At 43.3% G+C, this 19,323-nt stretch overlaps 1 protein-coding gene across 1 annotated transcript in view; it reads left to right on the plus strand.

Annotated features, from left to right (window-relative positions):
- BEND7 (BEN domain containing 7) overlaps positions 1-4,570 on the plus strand; it is a 78,309-nt gene extending 73,739 nt beyond the window's left edge. Inside the window, exon 9 of the mRNA XM_054988217.1 lies at positions 1,883-4,570. Coding sequence (XP_054844192.1) covers positions 1,883-1,926 — 44 coding nt within the window. The 3' untranslated portion in view covers positions 1,927-4,570. The remainder of the gene's footprint in view (positions 1-1,882) is intronic.
- The last annotated feature ends 14,753 nt before the right edge of the window (positions 4,571-19,323 follow it).

Here is a 19,323-nt window from a genome sequence, read left to right on the forward strand (position 1 = left end):
AAAGGGGCATTTAAACCCTGACTTTTTTCCACGTCGGGTTTCCCGAAGCACATGATCATTTTGGAGAGCTGCAGGAACACCGTCCCACCGGTTTCCGTCTGAAAAAAAGCCCTGTCCTTATTGTTTTTGATGGCCTGCAGATTAAATAGCATTTCATCTCTAATTCAGTGACTGTAGAGTGTGAATGTTATCAATTGTTGGCCTATGTGGGAAATGGAATTCCCTTGCTGCAGTTTTTCCTTTAAGCTGCTAACTAACAGGCCATTATGATCCTTTTACTGTTCCCTTTGAAGGGAGCATGAAATACATCTTAATCCCACATTGAGGCACAAAGGGTATTGGCCAAAGTGTTACAGTTGAGACCACTGAACATCTCCAACGGCAGATTGCATCTTTGTCTTGGTTAGTCGCGAAGGACTAACTTTTATTTGATGTGAACCTTTGTAAGTTCAGCTTACTCTTTCAGTTATCTGTATCTTTCACAGCCTGCAACGGTAGAGTATATGACATGTCTGTTCCTTTAATCTGGAGATGGACTCCCCTAGGTCCATGCTAGGATTTAGTGTTTTTAAAAAAGTAGTGGCTGTTACTGTGACATCACACAGAGACTGAATTCTTCAGTCCAGATTGACAACACTCTGTGGGGAGAAACAGGCTTGCTGTTGAATCCTTTACATTCGTCTGTCTCCATTGGTGATTTACACTACAAGAGAAAGTAAAACTTCAGTGGTCTGCTGCCTTGTCCACCACTCACAGATTTCGTACAATTCTTTTTCACATCTGTGTTGCCTTGAGGGCTCAGAAGACCCACGGTCTTCCCCAGCTTCTCATCTCCGGAGAGGTCATTTGTCCTCCCATTAACTGAGCTATTCAGTTCAGTATTTCCCTTGAGACAGAAAAAGGTGTTATTCTTGAATGCTCCTTACTTGTTAAAGGAGGACACGTGGAAAAGCCTGTTTTAGGTCCAGGTCATCAAATGTTGAGCACTGCGGTCTTTACCGTTGTGCTTGGCTGTCTTATCCGCACACATCTCTACCCTTCCTGCAGAGAGTCCCTCTGCTGTTGGGGGTGCAGGCTGCTGGCGGCAGAATCCCAGCACCTTGGATGTTTACAAAATGCACGGCAACTAGGGTATCCCACTTGAGGCTGCAATATAGGGGTTTTTTTCTCTCTGCTCTGTTGCTGGTTGGTTAATGACCCTTTCCAGGGCAACCCCCTTTTTGTCCTACTAGTTGAAAAAGAGTTTCCTTTGCCTTTTCAGTCTTAGTTGACCCACATTTTACTAAGATTGTTCAGTGTTTTCACCTTCACAATTGCACTTCTGTGTCCTTACATACCTGTATGTGACACCTTGGCAGAATTTGGACTTTGGTTTAAGTTTCACACTTCAAGGGATACACAGATTTGTTTTCTTCTTTCCTAGACAGAGCGTATGTGCAGTATTGTCGTGCTTTCCGTGCTCTGTTCTTCCCAGGGCACTCTTGTGATGCTGTGCCTCGGAGAGTTAGTGCCATTTCAGGGGCCGTGACTGTGGTGCAGGGCCCTGCTGTGACCTTTTGAGAGTTCACCTTCCTCCTTCAGATATCCGTGTTTCTCCAGGCAGCTCCTGGTCTTCTGCAAAATGACTTTGCCATACTACTACTGCTTTCACCAAGAGTACTAGACATACTTTACCTTTCTTTGTCTTTCGTTTTACTGCAAACGCTCCACATCTTTGCAAGCATTGCAATTACGTTTCCTCAACTAACTGGCTCCAACACCTAGATACTCTGATTGGAAGCATGGGCTGTTTGGCAGTTAATTCCTTAAGGTTCAAATCATAGGTTAAAATATACAGTTATTCCTTGAAATCTAATTTAAAGTCTTAACTTCTCTTTTCCAGGTAGCCTATTTGAAGCCACACATTCTGCACCAGTGTTTCATTAGCGGCGTCTCCATCTTTAAGTCTGAGTAGGAAACCAGCAACCTCTTCAAACTACTTCAGTATCCATATTCTACTCCACAATGGCCTCAATCTTGTGTTCTTTTCATGCTTCTGTAACCGGAGATAACAAAGCAACCAAAAGCAACCAAACTGATTCCTTTATTTTAACCAAAATAGTTGTGTTCAGCAGCAAGAATAGTGTGCACTTAGTCTGGTAACCACTGTAATAGAACAAATTTTGCCTTTATGATTGTGTTTTCCCACATCAGTGTGTGCATGCTGGCTATTTATTTCATCTTCACTTAAATAGAGGGACATAAATGCAGTTGGAAGCCTCTTGTCCTCTTAGGGGGAGCTCTGAAGGACGACCTTTCCCCTTTTATACAGGAACAAGAAACTACTAAGTTTTAGTGAATCCATTCATTCTGATGTGTTCTAGGATGCACACACAACCACTTACGATTCCTCTCATTGGGTAAAGATGGTGAATTTCCAAATGTTCTTACCAGAATGAAACCTCAGTGTACATGAAAGCTATAAGAACCCCCGTCATCAGTCCATCTGTGTTGCCTGGTGTCCAGGCCAGAGCAAGTATTTTGTGAGTGTGAAGTGGCTTTTGTTTGACACTAAGGTTTTTTAGACATTTGACTTGGCAGAGCCCTTGGTTGAACCCTCTCCACTGCCCCCGGCGTTCAGCTTGGCAGCTCTGCCTAGTAAGTCCAAACAAAGTTATTTCAAGAACAAAATGCTGTCAATAAAAACTCCACGAGACTTTCATGTTATAACAAATCTGAGCAATGATTTGTAAGTCACCTTGAGCCATGAGGGAAGGAGGACTATAAATATTTTAATCAATAAAAGCATACATGTTGGAGGTTTGAGGGGTAGAGGTTAGTTTTCATGTGTTCGTATTCTCTCATGCCTAATTCCTTAGTGGATGCTGGGACAGTCCATTGAGAAGAGGAACAGAGTGAGGAGGGTATATAAATAGCCACCCGAGTAGCCCCTTACCTTCAGGAACCTCTCCAGCACCCCCGATACACCAGGCGCCACAGAAGTTTTAGTGCACCATCTCCCTGACCAATGTGGCTTTTACATGCTGCTTACATGTAATGGAGGGAGGGGGCGCACTTGCTGGCCTTGGGAGCACATGCTCTGGATTTCTGCAAGCTTTCCTTTGAGGAGGGGGAAGGGTCCTGCATTTTGAGTTTCCATGCATACGGACCTACTTACGGAGTTACTAACTGCATGTGCCCTCTCCGTTGCCCTTGCAATGACAATCCACAGCCCGGTGAGTGTCGGGGCCCATCCCTGTGAGTAAACACGGCCAAGGAGGAAAGGGGGGTGCTTATAATGGTCAAGGATATGCCAGTTATCCCCCCCCACACCTTCATCCCACACCATTTCTGAAAATAAGTCGATGTCCAAAAGGCCTCTTTGCCAAAGTCCACACGCACTGTTGGCATGCCCCAGTCTGATATTTGCCCTATGACAAAGGGTAGTTCTGAGAAAAACCAAGATGCAAAATTCGTGCCATGTAGTCCTAAGTGTGTCCCACCTTACAAAACAAACGAGGAAAGACATAGATGGCCACATCAGTCTGTAGCAAAATCCAAAAACAAAAGCCAAGGAAAAGGTATTACCAGGTTTTTGTTTTTGAATTTTTAAGTAAGTACTTAGTCATTTGCTAGCAGTGTTGAGTTTAATTTCTTTCAAAGGGTCTGCAGTTGTCATCGTTATATCCATTTCCTTTTCCATTCCTTAATGTAACGCAAGCAATCTCTCCCCCACCACTTAATAGTTTCAATTTGTTTCTGTTTTTAAATGGGAAATTTGTCGAGAGCATAAATCTACATACACTGATCTTTACACTTAACACACTGAAACCTCACAGATAGCATTTGAAACAGAGACGGCCTGTGCAGACCTCTTATCTTAGAATAACCAGGCTTTTGAGTGTAAAGCTACTGTAGTCGTGTTTGTTAATGAATGGATAAGAACTGAGCATTTCATAGGTAGTCATCGCAAGCACACCAAGGGACTGTGCTATAAAAAAACCCTGTGTTTGGCTCAGGCAGCATAACCACTTCCTCCACAGCTCAATAACTCTGTTATGGGATTTTGGAATTAATGTGACCTATTTATTATTGAAATGTGGCCCTGTTTCCTTGAAGAAAAGTTTGATCCAACATGTGCTGCAGTCTTTAAAAGTGCATTTCTTCCTCAAAGACTGATGGGGCTGCTTCATTGTGAATGGAACCTCTCAATCTCCCCACCCTCTTTATGGTAAATCTGCAAATAAAGTATCCTTACTGTAACTGTTAACCAACCAAATCAGCTTTTCTTTTGTAAATCTTAAAACAATTGTATTTGTGTCTACTTAACTGTGACTACTGTTCAAACTTTATTCAGAAGTCTTTTTATAGGTTTTATTAGGAAAATCATTCCATATTTAGGTAAAAAAAGTGTCTCAATCTTATGTATATAAGTTTTATTAATATGTACATATTTAGCTATTTTTTAAATTACTATGTTCTTAATAAACAACAAGGGACTAGTTGTGAAATGGTGCATAAACTTGTGTTGTGTTTATCAATCTCTGGGAATCCCTCTTTGTCAAGAATACAATAAATTGCTCTAATGCAACAGGTGTACTTGGTCTGTGTATATTTTAGACACTCCATGCAACAAAGAATATGATGCACCCTCCTTTTTTTGAATAGCCAGAACCTAGATTGAATAATTGGAAGCTGGAATTTACACACTACACAACTCAAATGGTGGTAATGCTGTGGACTGTTGGCATGGCCCATGCAGTGTGCCTTCAGAGAGAACTGCCCGCTCCTGTGTTGCATTCACTGTGCCACCTAAACCCAGTGGAACAGGATTCCTCGGGAGGTGGTGGGCTCTCCTTCTTTGGAGGTTTTTAAGCAGAGGCTAGATGGCCGTCTGACAGCAATGCTGATTCTGTGAACCTGAGCAGATTACTACTACTACTACTACTACTACTACTACTACTACTATTCATTACATTTCTAACCTGCCCTTTCCACAAGTGGGCTCAGGGCGAGGTACAGCAGTTATAAAAATATAATACAAATATTAAAAACAATTCCTAAAACAACAGTTCATTAACAACAGATAATAACTGTCCCAAGATGGGGTCAATTCCAGATTCCTGCCCATCCTGGGTCAGCTAACCAATGGGCACTACATAGCCCCGTGCTGTACCCATATGTTGGGCAGCCGGCCGGTGGACACTGTATAACCCCACACTTAGTGGGAGGCCGGTGGGAGGCTCAGTGAGGATCTCATGCTGGCCTCAACCATACGCCTGGTGGAACGTCTCCGTCTTACAGGCCCGCTGAAATGATAGAAGATCCTGACGGGCTCGGGTGTCCTCAGACAGAGAGTTCCACAAGGTTGGGGCCTGAGAGGGAGGGTAGGAAGGGTGATAATCAATGCTTAGTTCTCGTGGCCCCTTCTTACATGCCCAGGGTGGTGCTGATCGCCACCTTGGGGTCAGGTGGTGGTTTTCCACAGGCTGGTTTGGCTAGGGATCCTGGATGTCTTTCTCCAGCTGCTGGGCATGGAGCGGGGGTCACTGGGGCAGTTGGGGGGAGGGGTATTTGTGAATTTCCTGCATTGTGCAGGGGGTTGGACTAAATGACCCGAGAGGTACCTTCCAAGCCTATGATTCTAGGTACTTAGTACCACTCTAAGGTTTCACAGCCGTGAGACACTCTGTGGGTTAGATCTAGCAACCTTGCTTCTATGGAAACTACACATCAACCAGACAAGCTAATGTCTCTAATAAGAGTAGCTACATCTAGTGTGTTCCTAGTTACTTATAGCAGCCACGTTTCTCCTGGAAACATGTTCTTTAATAATCCTGGTCAATTTGCAAAGAATTAAAGTGCTGGACTGGAGTCATCTGATCAAAGCAACAATCTTAGGTTCGAGAGTCTTAAAGCATCGGTGCCTCCGGCTGCAATCCTGTGCAGATGGACTTGGGATAAAGGGCCAGTCATATCAGTGGGAGTTAATTTCCAAGTATCCCCTCACTGGATTGGATGGTACTAGCTCAGTTCTATGAGCTGCTTCATATTAGGACATCAGTTGTATATATTGTATTGGCAATTACATAAAAGGCTAGAATTGTTTGATATCCGTAGGTGCTGAAGATGTGTTCACACGTCTTCAAGATTAACATAGTTACAGAGATAGTGGCCCTTTACCTAGAAATTTCAGTCTGCAATGGGAATGTTCTGTATTTATTTATTTACTTCATTTACACCTCCTTTTCTTCCCATTGGGGACTCAAAGTGCTTTCAGCGTTCTCCTCTCTTCCATTTTATCTTCACGACAATCCTGTGAGATAGGTTAGGCTGAGAGAGTGTGACTGGCCTGAGGTCACACCCCATGGCAAAGTGGGGATTCGAACCTGGGTCTCCCAGATCCTAGCTTGACACAAACCACTGTACCACACTAGCTGTGAAAACAAACATTTTTCCTTGCCCCCCCCCCCAAATCCAAATATCCCAATGTTGCTACAAAGATTTCTGAGGAAATGTGTGTCCCTCATTTTCCCCCTGGTAGAAATCGCATCACTTGAGAACCAAAATGATTTGGCCAGAATTGGTCAGGCGCTCTCGTATCTACTTTTGTGTTCAAATATTCAATATGGTGGGATGATATTTATATTAGCTGATTGCTCCGCAATAAACATTTCACATCTTTAGCTCCTTACGTGTGAGTGTTTGCTAAAGAGTAAATGCTTCATACCCCATCTGGTCCACTTCTGGATCGTTTTGACTCCGTTGCAGCAATGGATGCTGACAGGATCTTGGCCTCTGTGAGGCAGGCCTCTACTTGTGCACTGGATCCTTGCCCATCTTGGCTGCTTAAATCTTTACACAACAACATAAACAAGCCCACAGATGTCTCAACCATTTGCCCAGAAAGGGAAGATCAGAGACTGGGTGATAACTGGCCACATCATTTTTGTCTAGGGATTTTTTTTAACATGTTTGTATGTTGTGTGGATGGGAAGGTGCACATTTTTGCAGGTCCCTCCCACGTCTAAACCATTTTCCTTGCCTCGGTGCCCTGGCAGCAGCCATTTACTCTAACCACTCGAGGGTTTTCTTCCAAGTTTTTTGTAAAAAAAATCAGCAATTGACATAACAGTATAATGTTATACCTTATATCAGCTTATATTAGCTTTTCTAATTACTCAGCTCTCATTTTTTTGAAAAAAGTTCAGTCTCTTATCTCTTGTCATTGGGGAAATATGCCTTTCCCCTTATATCTCTACAATGAAAGGGGTTACAGGCTTTTTTTTTTTAAGCTGGGAATTCAGAACAGCTAGTAAATAGGTTATGACATAATGCTATAGTGATCGATTAATTGCTGGTTATTTAAGGGCTCCTAAAAGATCTCTGGTGGTGCAGGGAAGGAAATTATGGACATGGGGGGCGGGCTGAGACAAGGAAAGTGCAGGGGAAACTACTGTGCGGATGCCCTGTTGCCATTACAAATACCCCCGCCCTCAGAAAGTCAGTGAGAGCTAGAAGCAGAGCAAAGGTGTTATTGTTGCTCTCCTATGCAATCTAAACAATGTTGGTTGTTGGGGGTTTTCCGGGCTGTATTGCCGTGGTCTTGGCATTGTAGTTCCTGACGTTTCGCCAGCAGCTGTGGCTGGCATCTTCAGAGGTGTAGCACCAAAAGACAGAGATCTCTCAGTGTCACAGTGTGGAAAAGATGTAGGTCATTTGTATCTACCACCCCCTATCTATCAATCACCACCCCCGACAGAAAAGAGGCATAATGAAAACATTAGTGGATCGTGCAAGACGGATATGTGAGCCGCGCTTTCTCAATGAGGAAATTAATCATCTAAACCACGCACTTCAGGCAAATGGCTACTCCAGAAATGAAATCCGAAGAGCAATCAAACCCAGGATGAATCAAACAACCAAGGAAAAACAGTCACCTACAGGAAAAGTGTTTTTGCCATATATCAAAGGAATTACTGATCAGATGGGAAAGCTTATGGAAAAGCATAACCTTCAAGCAGTATTCAGACCCACCCGAAAAATACAACAGATGCTACGATCAGCAAAAGACAGCAGAGACCCCCTCACCTCTGCAGGAGTATACCGTATACCCTGCAGCTGTGGACAAGTTTACATCGGGACCACAAAGCGTAGCATCCAGACAAGAATAAAAGAACATGAAAGACACTGCAGACTTGGACAGCCTGAAAAATCAGCAGTGGCTGAACATAGCCTAACTCAAACAGGGCACAGTATCTTATTCCAGGACACCAAAATACTGGACAACACTTCCAACTACTTTGTCAGACTGCACAGGGAAGCCATTGAAATTCACAAGCATAAGCAAAACTTCAACAGGAAAGAAGAAACCTTAAGAATGAACAGAGCATGGGCTCCAGTTCTGAAAAACACCAGGCTAACAAAACACTCCACACCCGACAATCGCCCTGCAGAGAAGATTAGCACATCAAGCACCAATCCATATGCAAAAGAACCTCCTCAGGTTACAGTGAAGCCTCCCGCCATTAGCATTCCACACCCTGGGAAACTCTTACAAAATGACTCAGCTCAACCCCACCCCTCCTGAGTAGATACAAATGACCTACATCTTTTCCACACTGTGACACTGAGAGATCTCTGTCTTTTGGTGCTACACCTCTGAAGATGCCAGCCACAGCTGCTGGCGAAACGTCAGGAACTACAATGCCAAGACCACGGCAATACAGCCCGGAAAACCCCCAACAACCATCGTTCTCCGGCCGTGAAAGCCTTCGACAATACATCTAAACAATGTTATCGAAACAAATGAAATATTGGCAAGTTATGCATTTCTCTTTGTCTTTTCCGATATAATAATCTGCCAAACAGCATTGGAAGTATCTGGGAGTTTGAAAGTTAGTATTGAAGGAAGGAGGGGGAGCATCTGGGAAGGAGCTTTTGTTGAAGTTCTCCCAAAATGGCTGTCTGTGTTTCAGTAAGCGAAATCTTCTGGGAGAGTCAGCAGATCCTAACAAACGCACGTTGCTTCTGTTCTTCATGGCTGCCTGATGCTTTTGTGGGAAGCTGGAGACCATTCTTAGAAACACATTGTAAAAACAATAGGAAATAATTTGCAGGGCAAATGTCCTGCTGCAATTGAACAGGAACTAGGCAGCCCATCAGTAACCAGAAAGGAAATGGAATGAGTGTTGCTTGGTGTTTAATTGCGTCATGGTTGGAAGAAATGGTAATTGGTGCACTTGATAATAAGGACTAGCTAGTTACATATGGAGCATAAAGGCAACTCACACAGCACAAGACCAACATTGGAATATGTGAGGATGGCAAAGGAATCCACTTAAAACAATCAGACGGAAGAGTCACCAGCGGCGGCCGAGGAACAAAATCACTTGTCTCTGTTTTAAATGATTGCTTTTGGAGCTAAGAAAGGCAAGAAGTCTCATCACATATTTCTTGAGTGGCTACTCTGTTTGAGATTGCAAGGGTAGGCACAGTTTGAATGCTTTCCCACATTAAACATCTTCACACACAAAAGCTTCCAATGCTGTTCTGAAACGTTCTTGCCGTGTCTGTTTTGAATGTGCAATGGAGCCCTTGATGCTGAGGGAACATGCCAAGTGTTGGTCTCCTGTACACTTCATAAAATAGCACAGCCTAGCAACACGTAAAGGAAAACATGAGGGAAACCCAAGGTTTGTAGAAAAATCTGATTTTTAAACTATTGGAGGGGGCATTAAAAACAACAAAAACAATCTCAGTGATGCCTGCGCATGGGAGGGGGCACCATTCCAGACACAGAAATAAAACTTCAGGGCACCTCTGTAAAGCCCTTTCAGTACTGTTGTCCCTCTTGGTAGGGTTTCAGTTTGAACATTGGCTCAGCCAAACATTTTGGGGTTGCTTCTTCCTGAAGAGAAAGAAAAAGGGAAGCATTTTAGATGCTCAGCCATCTGGAGCACTATTGGACTTTGGGTTACCCACCTCAAGGTTGGGCCTAGAGATTTCCCATAATTAAAGTTGTTCTCCAGATAACGGAAATCAGTTTCCCTGTTGAAAATGGCAGCTCAGGAGGATGAACTCTTTGCCATTGAGTCCCCCCCCCCGAGCTCTTCCTCTAGAGTTGCCAACTCTGGGGAGGGTGGGGTTTGGGAAGGGAAGCCAAAGAAGCCATTTTCTCCAGGGGAACTTATCCCTGCAGACGGGAGCACAGCTGTGATTCCTGGAAATCTCCAGGCCCCACCCAGAGGTAGACAACCCTATACTCCACCACCACCCTAACCCACTCCAAAATCTCCAGGAATGTCCCAAGCTGGTGTTGGCAACCCTACCTGGGGTTGCCCCAGGTCTCACTTGTGGATGAGACGACATCTGTATCTGTTTTATTCATTACGATTGTCAAAAGGACTTTGTCAAGGCCACAAACGATAAAAGAAACAAAACAAAAATCAAACTGAATCAACTGCAGATCCAATTCAAGGGATTGATTTTGTCACCCCAAACTTGGGAGGCCCCCTCCCCTCCTTGACCTAGGCAGTTGCCAGCCAGGGCCAACTGGTTTGTGAGTACTTTTCAAAGTCAGCCCACACTGAGAGCGGAACCACAAGTGACAAAAGGCACAGGTTGGACACTAGTCAGCTTCCCTCAAGTTTTGATGGGAAATGTATGCATCCTGGTCTTGAAGCTTGGCTCTCTGACTGCTGTCCAATGGACTTTTCAACTGTCACTTGTCCAACATTCCGCCAAGCTGCCTACATTTCCCATCAAAACTTTAGGGAAGCAGACAAGTGTCCAACCTATGTCAGGCGTCACTTGTGGTTCCGCTCTCAGACATGCATAACAGATGCAGACAAAGCAGAGAAACACAACTACCATTCAACGTTTGAAATGATCAGGTCCAGGGCTTTTTTTCAGCAGGAACGCAGTGGAACAGAGTTCCGGAACCTCTTGAAAATGGTCACATGGCTGGTGGCCCCGCCCCCTGATCTCCAGACAGAGGGGAGTTGAGATTGCCCTCCGCGCTGCTCAGCTAAACTCCCCTCTGTCTGGAGATCAGGGGCGGGGCCACCAGCCATGTGACCATTTTCTTTGAGGGCAACCTGCTGAGTTCCACCACCTCTTTTCCAAGAAAAAAAGCCCTGATCAGGTCTGTTTTCTTCCAAGGCAGCAGTACCAGTCCATGAAATCCTTCCTGGGGAAGGATACAAAATATTTCCGTACAAGTTTGGTCCATGTTTGTTACTCCGGAGCAATTCCAAGCCAAGTTTTGCCTATGGTTAGTAGTAGGACTGCTCACTCTGGATTGTGAAATTCCTGAAGATCGGTGAGTGCTTATGCCTGCTTATGGCGGCAGTTTGGGAAGGAAAGTGACTATCAATGGCAAGTTTATTTTATTTACTTAATTTCTACCCTGCCTTTCTGCCCAATGAGTAGCTAAAGCAGCTTACATTCTTCTCTTCTCCTCCTTTTATCCTCACAGCAACCCTGTGAGGTAGGTTAGACTGTGTGTGAGATTGACCCAAGGTCCCTCAGAGCAGGGAATCAGACCTTGATCTCCCAGATCCTTGTCCAACACTCTAAGCACCACACTGGAGCTGCCCTATATTTTACCAGACTTGTGGCCTCATAAAGGGTTCAAAGATCACAGGAACAACCACAAACCTATGGCTAGTATCAGCCCATAGGTGTAAACTACGGGGGGGGGGGCTGAGGGGCTGAGCTCCCCCCCTGGGTAACCAGTGAACTACATGGGGGCTGAGGGGCTCAAGGCCCCTCAGATTTGGCTGTGGGGGGCAAGCAATGACAAACCCACATGAGGGACTCAGCTACAAAGGCAGATGAAGCACAGGACTGTCCAACCCCCATCTTGTATCATGTTACAATTTCCCTGATTCTTTGGGGCTTTGTTCCTGTTTTTTGCTCGTATATATTTGTGTGTTTATTAAGAATTTATAATTTAAAAGAGGAATTGCAGTTTATATAAACCATTTGTAAATAAATGTTACAAAAGAATTAAGAGACGCTGACAGAAGATACATCATTTTGAAAATCAGGCTCCTGGAAGGCAGGATTTACACACTAGCAACAATATATGCGCCAAACAATGCAAGAGAAAATTTTTATGAAAATGTTTTCCAATCCATTTTCAATTTTCAAGAAGATAATGATCTTCAGAGACATGAATGGGGTAATGGATCTAAAAAAGGATAGGTGAAAAAAAAAAGAAAGCAAACTTCCCCCAAATGTGTTTAATTATATGGAAATGTTACAATTGGAAGATGCTTGGAGGATCAAAAATCTGAATATTGGAGACTACCTTCTTTTCTGACAGACTCCAAACACATTCAAGGATTGATATATGCTGGATCTAAAAAACCTGAGTTATTTATATCGTTTATTATATTATATGTTTACTCTTTCTTTTGTAGTAATTATAGTTATGCTATAGTTTTTATTTTATTTTCTGTTCTGCTTATATTTATAAAAATAAGTTTTATATAAAAAAGAATTTATACACATTTTAAGGCAGTGCTATAAGTCAATAAATACATTAATAGATACCCATAGGTATCTTACCTATGGTATTTCACCTATGGGTATGGCCCTCACTAATTAGCTTAGTCTTCAACCCTAACTGTAAAGACGCCATCCCCAAGGAAAACACTGGAAAAGAGTTGGAAAACCACACCTGGGGAACTATGCAAGAAAGAAACTAATGCAACAATACTAATGTGAGGAGACTATATATAAATTTATAAATCATTAAAGTGCAAAGTGTTCAAGTACTATAAGTCAATAAATACATTAATAGATATCCTTCATTCACAATAAATAAGCAATATACAAAGTTTCAGATTCTCTCATATGTAATAAGGCGACGGCCAATCTATAAATATCAATAAATATCACAGTCCAAAGTCCACTAGCACCCAAATAAGCAATATAGCTCTCAAATAAAAAATAGCCTTCTCATCTCTTGTGGGTGCATGGAAGGAGGAGTTCCAGAAGATCCAGAAAGGACAAGTGGGTAGGTATGACACATTCAATGCTCATAAAAAAATCTTGTTCTGGTTATTCTTTAGGTGGACCCAAATACATATGAGAGAATCTGAAACTTTGTATAAAGGTTATTCATGTTGAATGATGGATATCTATTAATGTATTTATTGACTTATAGCGCTTGAACACTTTGCACTCTAATAATTTATAAATTTATATACAGTCTCCTCACATCAGTATTGCTGCATTAGTTTCTTGCTTGTGTAGTTCCCCAGGTGTGGTTTTCCACTCTTTTTTCTAGTCTTTAACCCTGGCTGACTCCACCCATTTTCAATGTAGCAACAGTCAGATTGCAAGGCCTCTGTTATAATAATAATAACAACAACAACAACAACAACAACAACAACAACAACATTCGATTCATATACCGCCCTTCAGGACAACTTAATGCCCACTCAGAGCGGTTTACAAAGTGTTATTATTACCCCACAACAGTTATGTTGGACATAATTGCAATATAAATGCTTGGCTACAATTTACATTTGGGGATGTTAGAAGACTCCACTTCTAACGCTGTTTCCCCTCAGAGGGGGAGAAACCAGAATGTTAGAAAGATAGACTGGTCAGAGCTTCTGTTTGCTGTTTACTTCTTTACTGCTCTGAACTATCCTTTGATGAGTAGATTGCTAATCTCAGGACTTCCTCCTTAGGAATAGATTGGTAGTTAGGAATCTATCTCTCCACTTTCCTATCAAAGTATGGAGTTCCTATAATAAAGAACTCTTACTTCTTTTCTAAAACTAAGACAAGTCTAAGTTATTTTCTCTTTCACACTCATACCACCCAGCACGTTCCAACCACCCATCATCACATTTTCTCTGTAATCAGAGCTACTCCGTTAAGGACCAGTTTCTGTTCTTTTCATTAGGGAAAAAGTATTTTATTTTATTTTTCAGTTACGTTATCATTACATTGTATTTTGGAATTGGAACACTGGGAAAGGATAGGCCCTATGTTTCCTTATTGAAATAGCTTTGTTTGTTTGTTGCTGTTTTTGTTTTTTTGGCTGGATGTGAAACAACAGTTAGTTTTTTCATGGTACTGTGTGTGTGGGGGGGGGCTGCTTCAGCCTCTCCTAAACTCCATTTCCATTCCATTTTTAAATGGAGAGGTGGGGGTATCAATTCCTAAAATTGAGTGCTGTCTCTCTGAAGCAATAAGAAACCCCATCTGTATGAACAAGATTCGGGGGGCGGTGCAGGTCAGAGGCCTTTCTAAAATTTCTGGCACCTAAAATGGTGTGGTACAGTTTCAAAGGGGTGACCAACTAGCTAATGCCTAGAGAAGAAATTGGGGAAAAAACCCAGTTGAGTAGCACTTTCAAAACTACAGCAATGTATTGCTATAGGATTTGGGGATTCTTTCAACAGATAGATATTCTGTGTCTTCTTCAAGCAGATGGAGGCTGTGGCTACTCCTGCTGGCTCAGGCCCTCCGTGGCGCCTGGCTTCTGCTTTTGAGGAAGTGCAGGAGAGGATGCTTGTGGGAGCAGAAGAAGGGGGAATAGGGGATTAGGAGAATATTTGATTTTATTGTAATTTTTAAAATGAGAATAAACCGTTGGCATTGTTAATTAAAAGTTAAAGTTGTATTTCAGCTGTCTGAAGATTTGTTGAAGCCAAAAGTGTTTTGCAAGTTGACCCTAAAGAGCAGAAATTAACTATGCACAGGAATGCAGTAATTTCCCATAAACTTAATTATGTGATTTTGTTAATAATGTTTTCTGAATATCTCTGTTTTTTAAGGTGGAGTTTTTAAGCAGTGTGCTAAGAAAGCAAGGTATAAACAATCCTAGGTAGTATAACTGTGAGTTTTCTTTGGGGTCATGACTAGCACTGTGCTGAATTGCCTTAAAATGTGTTTGTACCCTCTTATAGGATATGAGTTTGAAATGAGAAGAAGGAGGTTGCTACTACTCTGAACTCTGTACATTGCTCAGAAATCGAGTGCACAGCAACTGTTTTGTATTCTGCCCTGGTACAGACTTCAACCACACATTTAGCAAATGAAAGCATCTGTGATGCCACAATTTAGTAAATTTCTGTACTAAGTCACCCTTATGAATAAGGCAGAATCAAGACTCCTGAAAATGAATGTCCAGGAAAACTTTTAAAATGTTCCCCTACAGGCTTTTCTGTGTTGCCTTTCTTAGTATCAAATTTGTGACCTTTAGTTTGTCCTACACACATGGTATGTATATTTGTAGATCTTAAAGGTGACTATCCTAAAACTGAATTTCAAAAACTGGTCACAGCAGGAGATTGCTGAGATAGAACTATAACCACTGGCCAACTCCCACCTTTTCCTAGGTTTGGCCCAGCACAGGGGCATTGTTAGGAGGGTCCCCATGAGTACGTGGTTCCCCCTAAATTTGTGGGGAGCCCTTCCCTAAATCCTCCATAGATGGTAGCAATGGAAGCGCCTCCCTGTGATGTCATTGGCCCCTCCCTGTGATGTCATTGGGCCCCTGGCATAGCAATGCTTCTGGCCCAGCCCCAGCCACCCCCCCCCCAAAATTGGAAAGTTTGTGCCCCTGTATCAGCCATCAAGCCAACTGAGTCATTTACCTGGGCAGCTCAATGATTAGGAAAGGAGGGAGGGGCTGCCCTTCTGCCAACCTTGAGTCTCTCAGGAAGAAAGCTGGGGACAACTTCATGGTGCAAACTTCATGGAGGAAGTATTGTAGATGTGGAGTGTTACGACCCTGACTTTCTCTTGGGTAGATTTGGTCTTTACGCCTTTTATTCTTGCCCCTCTTAGTAGATTGCTGCCACCAGGAATATTACATTCCAAGATATTTTATTTAAATTTCCCCTTTAGTAACATGCCCAAGGGTCAGGCTTTTTCATGGTACTATGTGGCCCTGAGGAAAGGAATGGGATATAGGAATGATAGATATTCTGGGATATAAAAAAACCAGAGTAAACTTTTATTTTTTTAAAAAGTGTATCAGTTTCATATTATTTCTAAAACTTGATGGTTTCAAAAGAGTAGTTCTCAATTCTTAAAAGTTACTTTATTTAAATCTAGTCACACAGATCTTCTCTCAGGCTTCACACACAGCTTGCCTGCTTTCTCCTGACTAAATATTTCTCTCAGAACGGCTTAAAAATACTCAGGCTGCACACAGCTGGCCTCTCTTGCCCTGGCTGACTTTTTTCCTCTGCTCTCAGCCTAAAACTGCTTTCACTCGACCCACCCTCTCAGTCATCAACCAATCATATCAGTCGCTCATCCCTCTCTTTCACCCCCGCTCTTCCTCTATACCACACCAAGCATTTAAAGACATAGGCACACACGTTTACTTAAAATCAGGGCTTTTTTTCAGCAGGAACGCACCGGAACACAGTTCCAGAACCTCTTGAAAATGGTCACATGGCTGGTGGCCCCGCCCCCTGATCTCCAGACAGAGGGGAGTTGAGATGGCCCTCCGCGCCCCTCTGTCTGGAGATCAGGGGGCGGGGCCACCAGCCATGTGACCGTTTTCTCCCAGGGCAACCCACTGAGTTCCACCCCCTCTTTTCCCAGAAAAAAAGCCCTGCTTAAAATCATTCCACAGAGGATTGTAAGCGAAGAGATAAACCGCAGGAACTATTGTCACACTCATAATTGTTCCACCCTGATAATGTATGTGTAAAAAGGTTATGAGTGTTTACAAATACCAAATGTATGCTTTTGTTTGAATAACAATAAAAAATTCTTCATGTTGAAAACTTTACTATTACATCATAATAATAAATATTTTAGAGTTATGTTCAATATTTATGATAATTTTCACTGAATAAATAACATGAAACCTGTGTGGCATAAAATCAAATATCCCTATGGATTAAAGGAGCATAAAACTGAATTCCTTGACCCCCAAAATATATACTTAGCCACCGGAATGACGTCTGTAGGTGTTCCAGGAGCTGAAACAGGCGGCCATTTTGAAAGATGGTGTCTAGGAAATCTGTTCCAGGCTGTGGTGATATCTACCCAATTTTTTTCTGGTTCTCTTATTATGTATACCATGTGGTTTTGTTGCTTAGATAAACCAGAACAGATTTTTTACAAGAATCCATTATAGGGATGCTAGTCCCACAGTTGGGGCAGGGGAACCCTGTCCTGGGGCTGCCAGCCTCCAGGTGGTGGCTGGAGATCTCCTGGAATTACAACTGATCTCCAGATGACAGAGATCAATTCCTCTGGAGGAAATGGCTGTTTTGGAGGTGGATTCGGAGGTCACTCCCCCGCCCCAAAAAATCTCTCCCCTCTCCAGGTTCCATCCCCTGCCCCCACAAATCTCCAGGAATTTCCTCACTTGGAGCCGGCAACCCTACCCTGTACCCACCTTTTGCTCTCTGCCCTGCTCATCTGGTTGGTGGGGAAGGGGGAAGGAGCGGGAAAGCAGGCCAGGAGCCACCAGAGCACGAGGCGAAATGGCGCGCACATGTTCTGGAGGCCCTGATGATGTCACTTCCAGTTGAAATTGACCCTGCTGAGACCCCGTAGTTTCTGGATTTCAACTGCAAGTGACATTATAGAGGCATTCTGAGCATGTACCCAAAGAAGAAAAATCAGGCCCCCCTGTCTACCTAGTGCCCCCTTGTCCCCTGCTTTGACAGTAAGGGGGGGGGAAGGCAACCCTACTGCATTACAGGGGTAGAACTATAACACAAAATAGATTCTTGCTGAAGTAACAGTCAAAATTTTTTTGAAAATCTTTCTTTAAAACATTTATTAACATCTATATTTGCAAATAACTCAGCAGAAAGAGAAATCTCCTAAATCAGGGCATCTTCCATTAAATGTACTAAATAGGAAGTGTCTTTAGAAGCCCACCACCACCACCACAAAGAGCCCCAGCATAGCCTCCTGAAAGGACCAAGCAGGGCACCCTCCTAATCTCCAGGGCATACGACATCACTAGTGTCATTGCCTGAATCCAAGCATCACCTCTAGAGTTTCCAACCTCCAGGTGTGGTCTGGCGATTTCCCAGAATTTAAACTGATCCCCAGACAACAGAGATCAGCTCCCCTGGTGAAGATGACTAGACTCCTAGAACTGGCCCTGCCTTCAAAAGTGAGGCGCTCTCTTTAGAAAAAAGCAGGGCTTTTTTTCAGCGGGAATGTGGGGGAACGGAGTTCCGGAACCTCTTGAAAATGGTCACATGGCCGGTGGCCCCACCCCCTGATCTCCAGACAGAGGGGAGTTGAGATTGCTCTCCACGCCGCTGAGCAATCTCAACTCCCCTCTGCCTGGAGATCAGGGGGCGGGGCCACCGGCCATGTGACCATTTTCTCCGAGGGCAACCCACAGGGTTCCGCCACTTCTTTTCCCAGAAAAAAAGCCCTGGAAAAAAGCCTCACTTGTGGTCACAATACATCTGACCTGTAACAGAAGAAGAACAGGTGATAGATTCTCCTCTGAAGATCTCAAACTATTGGGGCAGGGGGTGATACAGCATCAACTGCTCATTCAGATAGTCCCAGGACAGGTAAGGCTTCAAAGGTCAAAATCAAGGACTTTGAACTGGGTTCTGTAACTTACTGGAAACTATCCATCTTACAGAGCACAGCCAGTTGTCATTAACAGTCTAGCACTTTATGAAGGAAGTCCCCCAGTTAAGGCCCAGGGAGGCCCAGTCTCCGTTAACCCCCTCCCCCCGCCCCCCCCCCGCAATGTTTGAGGCCTGTAGGCATAAAAAAAATTAAAATGTGTGTCTGTTCCATTTTTGTCCAATAGGGATACACCTAAAAGCAAGTTGGGATATTTTTGAAATGCCTATATACTAGCAAGGCTTTAAATTTGAGTCCCTCTTGGAGTTTGAGGTCCAAACCAAAGGGCTCTCCTGCCCCACCCCACCTTACTGACTTCCAGTGCAATCCTAAGCGGAGTTACTCCAGTCTAAGACCATTGATTTTAATTGGCTTGGACTGGTCTAATTCTACTGAGGATTGCACTGTCTGCACATTTCAGTTGCCTGATTTAGGACTTCATGCCTTAAGATCCATCTCAGGCTTGCAAGAAAGAATGCAAGCTCATTACATAAACAACAGAAGACAATCCAGTCCAGAGTCACAACCATCCATGGGGGTCCAACTTTCTTGGAGCCAACAGAGGAATGACTTTTTATTCCACAGAAAGACACCAAATCACATCTATATCCAGAGGAGTTCGCCATTTTAGTCTGTAGTAGCAAAATAGTAAAGAGTCCAGTAGCACCTTTAAGACTAACCAACTTTGTCGTATAAGCTTTCGAGAAACCACAGCTCTCTTAGTCTGACGAAGAGAGCTGTGGT

This window comes from Eublepharis macularius, chromosome 9 (genome assembly GCF_028583425.1).
Source record: "Eublepharis macularius isolate TG4126 chromosome 9, MPM_Emac_v1.0, whole genome shotgun sequence".
Lineage (NCBI taxonomy): Eukaryota > Metazoa > Chordata > Lepidosauria > Squamata > Eublepharidae > Eublepharis > Eublepharis macularius.